General features: G+C 41.3%; 2 protein-coding genes across 6 annotated transcripts; one reads left to right on the plus strand and one right to left on the minus strand.

The window, feature by feature from the left end:
- The first annotated feature begins 402 nt into the window (after window positions 1-402).
- Window positions 403-7,651, plus strand: ABRAXAS1 (abraxas 1, BRCA1 A complex subunit). 4 transcript variants are annotated; one of them, XR_012835246.1, is made up of 10 exons: window positions 406-603; window positions 1,286-1,376; window positions 2,775-2,811; window positions 3,688-3,754; window positions 4,434-4,627; window positions 5,269-5,388; window positions 5,684-5,768; window positions 6,259-6,367; window positions 6,540-7,333; window positions 7,434-7,651. XR_012835246.1 is itself a non-coding variant. In XM_075751298.1 (9 exons), exons 1-9 carry the CDS (start codon window positions 517-519, stop codon window positions 6,962-6,964), a joined length of 1,212 nt encoding a protein of 403 aa, XP_075607413.1. In that variant the 5' UTR covers window positions 403-516; the 3' UTR covers window positions 6,965-7,651. The 4 variants fall into 4 exon arrangements, 3 of the variants coding, with proteins under 3 accessions (XP_075607413.1, XP_075607412.1, XP_075607414.1); XM_075751298.1 differs by having other exon boundaries at window positions 403-603; window positions 6,543-7,651; XM_075751297.1 differs by having other exon boundaries at window positions 6,540-7,651.
- Window positions 7,640-10,175, minus strand: MRPS18C (mitochondrial ribosomal protein S18C). 2 transcript variants are annotated; one of them, XM_075751302.1, is made up of 6 exons: window positions 9,970-10,170; window positions 9,765-9,826; window positions 8,721-8,804; window positions 8,233-8,290; window positions 7,842-7,901; window positions 7,640-7,759 (listed from the first exon to the last, which is right to left on the minus strand). In XM_075751302.1, exons 1-6 carry the CDS (start codon window positions 10,019-10,021, stop codon window positions 7,683-7,685), a joined length of 393 nt encoding a protein of 130 aa, XP_075607417.1. In that variant the 5' UTR covers window positions 10,022-10,170; the 3' UTR covers window positions 7,640-7,682. The 2 variants fall into 2 exon arrangements, with proteins under 2 accessions (XP_075607417.1, XP_075607418.1); XM_075751303.1 differs by lacking the exon at window positions 8,233-8,290 and having other exon boundaries at window positions 9,970-10,175.
- Window positions 10,176-10,192: the final 17 nt, after the last annotated feature.

Below are 10,192 nucleotides of genomic sequence, written 5' to 3' on the forward strand. Positions count from 1 at the left end.
GCCTGGAGCTTGCAGGCAGGTGACTGACAGGCATCCCTGAGGCCAGGACACCTCACCATGCCTTCGGGAACAAGCCCCTGCTGCTGCACCTCCAATCCTTCCGTCCAGAAGCTACTCATGAGATGTGGGGGAACTGAACAGCCTTCCTAAATCAGAGCATTGTTCCACCTTAAGGGTAAAAACAAACCAGAAACTTAGACGTAAGAATTACACCATTTAAGGCAAACCAAAAGGGCTGGTTTTGCAGTGAGCCTCGCCGGGCAGGAGGTGGGAAAATGCCGGGAGAGCGAGGGAGGATTGAAGCAGGCGAGGAGGCGGCGAGGGGAGGGCAGGCAGCTGACGAGAGGCCGCGCTCCGCCGCCGGAGCGGCTCGGGACAGGCCGCAACCCGCACGCCGCCTCCTCTCTCCCCCGCTGCTGCCTCAGGGGACGGGATGTGCCCGACCGGGCCCTGCCCTGCCGCAGGCGGCCGCTGGGGGCTCCCGCCGCTGCGGCGCGGCCCGCCATTGTCGGGGGCATGGAGGGCGAGAGCACGTCGGCCCTGCTCTCAGGCTTCGTCTTCGGCGCCCTCGCCTTCCAGCACCTCAGCACCGACTCGGACACGGTGGGTGCCGCGGGCCCCGCCGCCGGGAGGGGCGGCAGGGGACGGGGCGGGACATTGCGGGCCGGCGGGTGGGGGGAGCGAAGGAGGGAGGGGCGGCCGTTGTTCGCGCGGGCAGCCCGCCTCCGCCATGGCGGAGTCCGCCGCCGGGCCTTCTCGTCGCCGTCTGGAGGACGTGTTGTCTCCCGCCCCAGGCCTCGCTCCCGGGAGGGCCCCACGGACGTCCAAGGCCTCGCTGCATGCTGTGCTGGAGCGCGGTTTTGCACTGATCCCTCCCAGCTGCAAGGGAGGTTGCTTTCCGCGCTAATGCCAGGAAAATGTGCGTTTTTTTCTTTTAAAACGTGGAGGTGCGGGCCACCGAACACCCGATGTGGCGGCAGCAGCGCCCTGTCTGCCAAGGCCTGACCGAAGTGCTGGCCGGGCCTTCTGGCCTAAGCCTTGGAGGCAGGCAGCACCTGTACAGCCACAGACTGTTCACTTGTGAATGAAAACATGAGGAAAGGAAAACAACTTTTTTTTTTTTTTCTTAAATACAGGCAGGTATCCCAAAATGAGTGAGAACCTACTCTGTTTTAAAAAAAAGTTCATTTTGGCAGTTTTTATACTGTTAATATCAGACGGAGAGAAGTCCTGTTCAAAACTACTGTTAATGTGAACTTTTTTTTTTTTCTCTCCCCCTCTAAAGGAAGGGTTTCTCCTTGGAGATGTGAAAGGTGAAGCCAAGAACAGCATTACTGACTCACAAATGGATGATGTTGAAGTTGTTTATACAATCGGTTAGTCTGTCCACATTTCTAATACCACGCTTGATTTCAGGCAACTATATGACTGCTTACAGTTTTGAATGAGGGCAGTCAACACCTTACAGCAAGATCAAAGCTGCTACATCCTGGAGTCCACGACGATTAGGAAAAAAAAACACATGGAAGGGTTATTTTGTAACATTTTAATTGCTTAAAAAATACAATTTTACTATAGAAAATAAAATAACAGAAATACCATTTCTTAGTTCCTTGAATAGCTCCACTTTGCTAAATACTGTCACATTAAAGGTAATTTAGGGCTTAGGCTCCTTCTTTGTCTTCACCATGTCACAAACTCTCCTGGACTACAGTTGCCCTGGAAAAACTTGGCCTGTTTCAGTGAGGTGAAGTGTAACGTGTTAGCATCTATTACTGAATTTGGAGCTTATAAAATACTGTTGTGAAGGCTGCAAACTATTTACATACTTAATTGAGCAGATGCTAGATATATTTTTCTTTATAGTCTTCATGGGATTGGAGTGGATATGCATTTTATACTAGCCCTTAACAAAAACGCATATACGTGCACAGGCATGTAACTCCATTCCTTTAAAATGCAGGTACACAAAAAGAGAACAAGGTGCCTTCTTTCCAATCTTCCTGAAAACATGGTAGTGAGAAACTGCATCCCATTTTATAGTTTTACTCTAGGATACAATTAAAATGTAACACTTTCCTCCAGTGAGTCTCACAGCTGAACCAAAAATGTTGGGGAATTTTTTGTGGTGGCATTGATCAAGTTACACAGAGTCTCATCATCACATTCTCACAGGCCGAGTTAGTTGCTCCAAAATTTGTGGTTTGGTGGGGTTTTTTTTTTTTTGGTTGGTTGGGGTTTTTTTTAGTTAACTTGTGAAAATGAAAGTAGTAGAGAATTTAGGTGAAGAAAAGGATTAGAATGCCATTAGATCACCTACCAGGTTTTTTTCTGGTAGTCAGTGTTCCAGTTCTCATCATCTACCCTATGGGTTTCTATTCTCCAGCCTCATCTTTCTCACTAACAGCATCCATGCCGTGCTGCAGAGTAACTCAAGTTAAACTTTTAATATTACATACTACTCCTGTACTTGACAGAAGCGATGGAAAAAATAAAGTGGCTAATTTGATTTTTTTCACTTGACAAAACAGAAAAAAGTATTTAAAAAAAATACAGTTCATATAAGTGGTTCTGTTTACATTTGAAAAATGAATTAAAGTAATTTTTTAAAAATGTTTCCTTTCTTAACCTTAATTAGGTATTAGTGCATTTGATTTTAAGAAATTATATTATACATAATTCTTGGTTCTACCAGTTTAATTCTGATTATAGCATACAAAAGAATATACATCTTGAACTTATGAACCCAGAGTAATATTACTTTCTCTTTCCAGATATACAGAAGCATATTCCATGTTACCAGTTGTTCAGGTAAGAATCTTAAGTAAACAGATATGAAAAAGTTAAAATTAACCCTAACGTGAACTCTTTAAGAGTTAAATTTATATTACATTACTGAGAAAATCACCCAGCTGTAACTACATTAGCCATAGCAACCCCTTGGAATTACAGATGCAAAATGCATTATGTTATTCCTATTTTGGTTCTTCATGTCCTTTTTTGGTGTTTATCTATGCATATAGAAATAGAAATATGGCATAATGCACCTTCTGGTGAGCTATAATACCATATAAACTACAGAATAACGTCAACATACTGAAAAAAAAAAAAAAGCATTGCTTTTCTAAAAGCATACATCCCAACACCTCACCCTCAAAAAAAACCAAAAGAGAAATAAAACATAGCATCAGCCATGAGCTTCTAAGAGGGTCAGAAAAAGAAACACTTGTTAGCCCCAAGGCAGGAGTAGTTTCTAGGACTAGTATTTAGAGTTCCATCATAGATGGGAACACAGCTGTACAGTTTACACCCCTGTGAGGGGAGAATCACAACATAATTTCTTTCTCAAATCTTTCTGAAAATTGATAAGCCCAGATGTTATTAGAAAGGCATTTTGTATCATATTGAAGGCATCTTACTATTTTGTAGTAGAGAAAACATAAATGCTACCTTTAACTTGTTTCCCAGTAGCACTGATGCCAGAACAGCATCTGGGCTGTACAAGACCACCTGCATAGCTATTTGTGTAATGAAATTAACTGCACTGTCCTAGCAGAGCAGCTGTGTCAGCGTGTCCTTATGCTTACCAGGGGAAAAAAGCTATTAAAGATGATTGCCAGACTGCTAGGGAATAACTCTTTCTACAGCAGCATTTTTGTTCCTCTAATTATCCTAATTTTCTTCTAGTTTTTATAATTCTGCAGGAGAACTGAATGAACTTGCCCTGAAGAAAATACTGTCAGGCTGTAAGAAGGTATTTTATTTTCAAACCTAAACCATACCAAGGATCTCGCTCAGATTTTGGGGGCTGTTCTGGATACCTCTTGTATCAAGTTTTCTTTCGTCCCCTCTTTTTAAATTTTTTATTTAGTCCCTCACACTGCTGATCAAGGCAGCTGCGTCACCTTTCGCCCCTGAAAGCAGGTTATTTTTTACTAGGGTTTGCCCACATATATGTCATAACTTCTTTTTCTTATTCATTTCTCAAGTGAACAGTTCAAATATACCAAAAGAATTCTACTGATTCCTATCTTAAGATCAATTGAGGTCAGCTCACTTAAGTGGTTAAGCACCACTTGACAAAAAAAAAAACCCAACAAAACTCTTCTCCACAGAATAAAGTTTCACAAGGGAAAAGTAGAAGCTGGAAAGAGACAAACAGCAAAATAACAGAACCAAGTTTGCAGAATTTCAGCTTGAGCACAAGCTCAGAAAACAGGCCAGTTCAACACATGGTTTTGAAGGACAGAGAGAAATTGTCATACTGGAATTAGGCTTAGATGTTTTAAGAGTTTGAAGTTAACTAACTGCTTGAATATGTACACATCACCAAGCAATTCAGATTAGTGACTTTGTACTCTAACTTGCTTCAGTATGACACACAGGGACAGCATGATTCAACAGTAATAATGAATTTTCTCTTCTGCCTGCAGAGTGTAATAGGATGGTACAAATTCAGACGTAACACAGACCAGACTATGACATTCCGGGAAAGAGTTCTTCATAAGAACTTACAGTCACACCTATCAAATCAGGGCCTCGTATTCCTTTTATTAACTTCTAGTGTGATGACAGAAAGTTGTTCTACTTACAGACTGGAACATGCCTTACATCGACCACAAGAAGGGTAATTGGTTTGTTCTCTACTTTTAATAAAGCAGTAGCACAGCATGTGCTATTAACTTAGAACAGTTTTTCTTTGTTGCAACTGAATTAACACTGTTTATTTTACCCTTGAAACTTACACATTAAATAAGATTACTCCTTATATTGCTAGAACCCAGTTCAAATCTTATCCTAGAGTTCTGTTCAGGGATTTGCCTTTATAACTATCTGTAGTGCCAGTGTCAACAGGCAGACACTGTCAGCTCATTTATGCACATAAGCTGTTCTTGATCAATTTGGTTTTGTGTATAGGATTTCAGTGATGCACGGTGATCATCTTCGCATATCACTGAAATATTGATATTGGTAGCAACTTTCAGTTATCTTCAGAGACATGCTTATTAAGCCTAGCCTGTGGGCACCAAGTATTGCATTATTGACTTATACTCAGAAATGGGAAAAAGCTAGAGGCATTGCTCAGTCTTGTTGCTCTTGCAGTTTGCCTTTAGCCGTAAGTAGTCATCTATGTGCAATGTAATACATTTAGCAAGAACTATACTGTAAACCTCCATCTGGGGTGCTTAATAGTCAAGAAACTTTCAACTATCGAAGAGAGGCCTTCTGGATGTTAATAAATTGTGTTTTCATGCTTCTGTTTTTAAGTCTTTTCCAGAAAGTTCCTTTGGTGGTTACCAACTTGGGTATGGCAGAACAGCAAGGTTACAGAACAGTGTCTGGTTCCTGTGTATCTTCTGGTTTTGTGAGAGCAGTGAGACAACACAGGTACAATATATGTCATATTACTGATAGCTGTAGCTTTCAGTTAAGTATCATTATCTTTCTATGAAAGTTCTTTTGCAAATGCTACAGCCATACCCTGCCCACTTGTTGACCTGTTTTCTGCAGTTTACTTTTCCAAGGTACTTGGAAATTAGTTAAGTCCCATACTTTGCCATGAGAGCAGCTGTCTCTTTCATAGGCACTAGTGCTGAAGCTCAAAATGCTACTTTATTATAGCTTCTAAGTAAGCACTGGGATCATTAACTTGCAATTATACAATTATATTCTTGGTCCACAGCTCAGAATTCTTTTATGAAGATGGATCCTTACAAGAGGTTCATAAGATAAATAAGATGTATGTCACCCTGCAGGAAGAACTGAAGGTAAGACAGGCATACCTGCCAAATAGTTATTTTCAGCAGTACTACAAAAGCAAGCCAAGCAAAGGGTATACCATCTTGCACTAAATGAGAAACAAAGCCGTGTCTTGGAAGGGCATATTGAAAGATCAGGGAGTTCCATTTACTATTAGTACCTGTACACTAAGCTCTCAAAGTTGAAAACTTAAGTTTTCATTTGATCAAAAGTACATTGATAAATCCTCAAGTGTCACAAGAGGATTATTTTGAAGGAGCACTATCTGTAGTTTGTCAGAGCTCCTTTGCTTAGATGGGAACCAGTAAAGGATCTTGTACCTCATTAAACACAAGGTCTAAGTTAGCATCTTTAAAATCTAAATGAAGCTCATTACTTAAGCTTTTTACCACTTTGTGTCCAACTCTTAGTCACAAGTACCTTTAAGGATTTTGCAACAAGGTTAAAGTCAGCTTCTGTGAATACTGTTAATCCTATCAAATGCTCTTTTCCTTGCAGAAAATATGCTCTACAGTAGAAGTCAGTGAACGATCTGTAGAGAAACTCTTAGCAGAAGTGAGCCAATTAAAAGAAGAAATAAAGAAGAAAAAGCAACAAAGCTGTTTGGGTAAGTTAAGTAAATGCAACGCCAGTCTTAGTAATGACTTCCAAAGTTGATTCAACTGGCAGAAGCACAAATCAGTTCTGAACTTGAGGCAGCCAGAACAGTAGTGGTAGAGGTATGCAAAGAAGGACTGCAACTTTAGCTTCTTTTTTTTCTTTTTTTTTTTTTTTTCCAGAAGACAGAGACTACCCAGGAGAGCCAAAGGAGAATGTTCTCCTTTGTCAGGCACTGCAAACATTTTTCCCCAATTCTGGACTTCAGACATGTATTGTTTCCTTCAAAGGCCAACAGATATCCAAGAACTGCTGTAACATTGACCATAATATTAATGTCACGGACAAACTGACTCTCATGGTAGAAGAGAGAGACTTCACTGAAGCCGAAACAAGACACCTAACCAAGCGTAAAGTCAGAGGGACCACAACAGGATCAAAGTCATTCAAGAAATCCAAATCAGTGCAGCTTCATCAAAAATTACTTCGTGACCAAGAAGACAGTGACCAGGAAAGGAAGCTTACACTGAGTAGTACTGAAACAGATGAGGACATGTTGGAAAAAGTGAGGGACACAAATGAATACCCACACTCTCCTACTTTCTGATCTGTTAATAATTTGTCCAGGTGCCTTTGCACCAAAAGCTACTGCCAGCACATTCAAGTGACATATCAATTTATAGCACTGCAGGAGTTAAGAAAAACAGTGCATTTTTGCAAGACATACAGGTTTGGGGTTTTTTTTTTTCCCCCACTGCATTAATCCTGTTTGGCATAGAGACAAATTCAGATGACATTCCCTCATTTTGCCTTCCAGAGTTAAATCTGTATTAGCTCTCTCAGGGTTTAAAGGCTATGCTAGCAGGATGTTAGCAGTCGTATAATCATGCCTCAGAATAATACAGCTTCAAGCTGCTAGTGAAGAACCAGTACTACCCTTCCGTCAGCAGATGCAGGGAGCATCAAATGAACACAGGTAACATGCTTAACAGAATTAGCTGTCTAGATTAACTGCCACAATTTAAATAATTTATCCTTACCTATCCAGTACTTATTTTTCCCCCCTTCCAATCCAGCAAGGGAAAAACAGCTACCTGAACTTCAGCAAAGACCTGTGACCAGAGGAAGTGGTACATACAGTTGCCAATTTCTACGACTGGCTTTCATCTTTCATACTTTCTTCAGACAATTTTAGAGACTTGACATTTCATAAAAAGCCACTGACATCCACTCTCCATTCAGTGATGTATTATGCTAGCCACATTTCCAATAAACAAGTATATAAACTTGAAAAGTAGTTTTATTGTTTATTTCTTTATAATATATTACTCTGGATATTTGACATTACATATCTTGGGGTCTGTGAGAAATGATGGGTTCTTAAACATAACTGGCATAAGTCCTGTAAAAACATAAGATGAAGGGGTTTTTTTAATAGGAAAGTAGGCTTGACTTACAAAACTCAAAAGCATAATTATACTTACCAAATACATGAGCTCTTTTAATGGCTTTTGAAATTTCCTTCTGCTTCTTGTTGCACAAGCCTAAAGAGAGAAATCATTTTCAGTCTCTTAAATCAAGAATAGCCAAACCATTAGTGTAAAGGGTGAAAGGGATATTACTGAAAATTCCCTCTAGCTTTGTCTATGTCTTCCTAGAAAAATGCATGTGAGCTTTTACAGTTAAATACAAAAATATATTAATTAAGGGATATTTTAATTCCTTGATGAAGGCTACTAAGTCAGAGGAATACTATTAGAAAATGTATAGAGTTGATAGTAGTTACTTTTGAAGAGATAGCTGATACACAGTTACTTGGACTCATAAAAACATTGACACTAACCAGTGAGTGATGTAATTTAATACTTCACATACCTGTTATATGCCTGCCATAAATGCAGCCAGTATGCGGAGAAACAAACTGGGAAAGGAGCTATTTAAAGTTAAGAAATCCAAAGTCAGATTAAGAACACGTTTTAGAGAGCTTTATTTTACTACTTGCATTCTGTTTTTCAGTTTTTGATCTGTTTTTACAAAACTCAGTTCTACCTGGAGACAAAAAAAGTATAGCTTGAAGTTACAGTAGTTTATATGTCATAACATTTAAGCTATATGACAGAGGAATTAGAATTGAGGATTCTTTATTTCATAAACAACAAAGTTGTAACACCTGCACATAGGACTAGTAGATTGCACAGCTTATCACAACTACATTATTTGACCCTTATCTGCACACATTCTTACAAGTTTTACACCCCTACACATAGGAATGAATTTTTCATTTTTATCCATGTGAACTTAATACAAATTTAAAATTAGTAAACCAGTTACCTTCATCAAAGCACAGGATTTTTCAAACTCACCTGGACATTCTTGTAGTCCACATTTATTCCACATAAGACACATTTTTTAGGAGGCTCTTTATAGGGGTTCTCCATTTGTATGGGCTGAAATGAGAAAATTATTAACATCTGTCAACTTCACAACAAAATAAGGCATGTTTGTTATTTTTATCTTTTGGGCAAAACATGACTTGAAACCAAAAGAGGTATTTAGTGTATGATTGAAGTTTTTCAGTAACTTTCTTATCCCTGTAACACACTGATTGGTACCCAGCAATCTAAAAGACTTCTCACAGCTACACAGCCTTTTATTTCTTTATAATAATGACAATGTAACAAGTTAATTTAATCAATCAATAAGATAGTGCTTACACCCTTTACTTAGAAGGCAACGTCTGCAGAAGCTGGTCGTAAGGTAGTTCTGTCTGACAAGTCACAAGAGACTTTTTGAGAATAATTTCAGAATGGCCTGAAGGAGTTCCTGTCTGCCCACACACTTCAACAGAGAGATTCCCAAATATCTCCCAAGCCCTGAAAGGCTCCTTAAGCTTCAGAACACCCCCAGCACCAAATCTTTGTAAGAGACGCGTGGAAGGAAAAATTTCATTTTTGCAGACAAAGGTAGAATTTGAGCAGAGAAAGGATTTTAAAATTTTTTTTGCTAGTACTGGACAACGCATTTTTTGTGACAAAACAGCCACACCTAGTGCATTCTCTCAAATCTATTTCTCAGCTGTATACAGGAAATCAGTTTGCACTGCCAAAGGTTTTGCCTCACATTCGAGTCACTGAGGCAGCCCGTTGAAGTGACCACGGTTAAGGTATTGGACTACAGATCAATGGCACCTTCACTTCAACACCTGGTGACTTCACTCAGCACCAAGTTCCTGCCCTGTAACGCACCAAATAACTTAATTCAGTTTTTTCAGGAGCCCGAGCTACATAAAGACCAAAGCAACGCATTTTCAGACACCGCTGCCCGTCCAGAGCCGCTCCTGGCGAGGCTGGCAGCGCCCGGAGAGCAGCAGCAAAGGGAGCTCCGCCGGGCTGCGCTCAGGGCCTCACCTGGTCGGGGTGGCCGGGCTGCCACTCGTGCTGCAGGCGGCGCGGCCGTTCCCACAGCGCGGCTGCAACAGAAAGAGTGACAGGATCAGTGATAGCACGGCGGGAGATCGGCCACGCGAGCACCCCACGCACCCCCACGGCCGCTACCGCTCGGGCACAGCCACCTCACTCGACAGGGAGAGCCCAGAAAGCAGAAGGAACGCACCGGGCATCAGCCTCCGCCAGGGCCTCCCAACCGCCGCAGCCCTCACCGCCATACTGCCTCCTACAACACACCACCCACAAACAACGCCATTTCCGCCTTACGTCATCACCTCCCAACTGCTGCTGGCTCCCTGCCCTACTTGAGGCAGGCGATTGGCCGCTGCCCGGTTACGGTTCATCCATTTCAGAGGCTCGTTGACGGAAGTGATGTTAGCGGTGGTTGT

This window comes from Balearica regulorum, chromosome 4 (assembly GCF_011004875.1).
Source record: "Balearica regulorum gibbericeps isolate bBalReg1 chromosome 4, bBalReg1.pri, whole genome shotgun sequence".
Taxonomy (NCBI): domain Eukaryota; kingdom Metazoa; phylum Chordata; class Aves; order Gruiformes; family Gruidae; genus Balearica; species Balearica regulorum.

Coding starts and splice junctions, on each gene's coding strand:
- MRPS18C (XM_075751302.1), bottom strand. CDS start 10,021: ATGGCGGTGAGGGCTGCGGCGGTTGGGAGGCCCTGGCGGAGGCTGATG. Junction 8,291..8,720: donor TGGACTACAAGAATGTCCAG/GTGAGTTTGAAA, acceptor AACTTTAAATAG/CTCCTTTCCCAGTTTGTTTC. Junction 7,902..8,232: donor TTATGGCAGGCATATAACAG/GTATGTGAAGTA, acceptor TTCTCTCTTTAG/GCTTGTGCAACAAGAAGCAG.
- ABRAXAS1 (XM_075751297.1), top strand. CDS start 517: ATGGAGGGCGAGAGCACGTCGGCCCTGCTCTCAGGCTTCGTCTTCGGC. Junction 4,628..5,268: donor TTACATCGACCACAAGAAGG/GTAATTGGTTTG, acceptor TCTGTTTTTAAG/TCTTTTCCAGAAAGTTCCTT. Junction 5,389..5,683: donor AGAGCAGTGAGACAACACAG/GTACAATATATG, acceptor CTTGGTCCACAG/CTCAGAATTCTTTTATGAAG.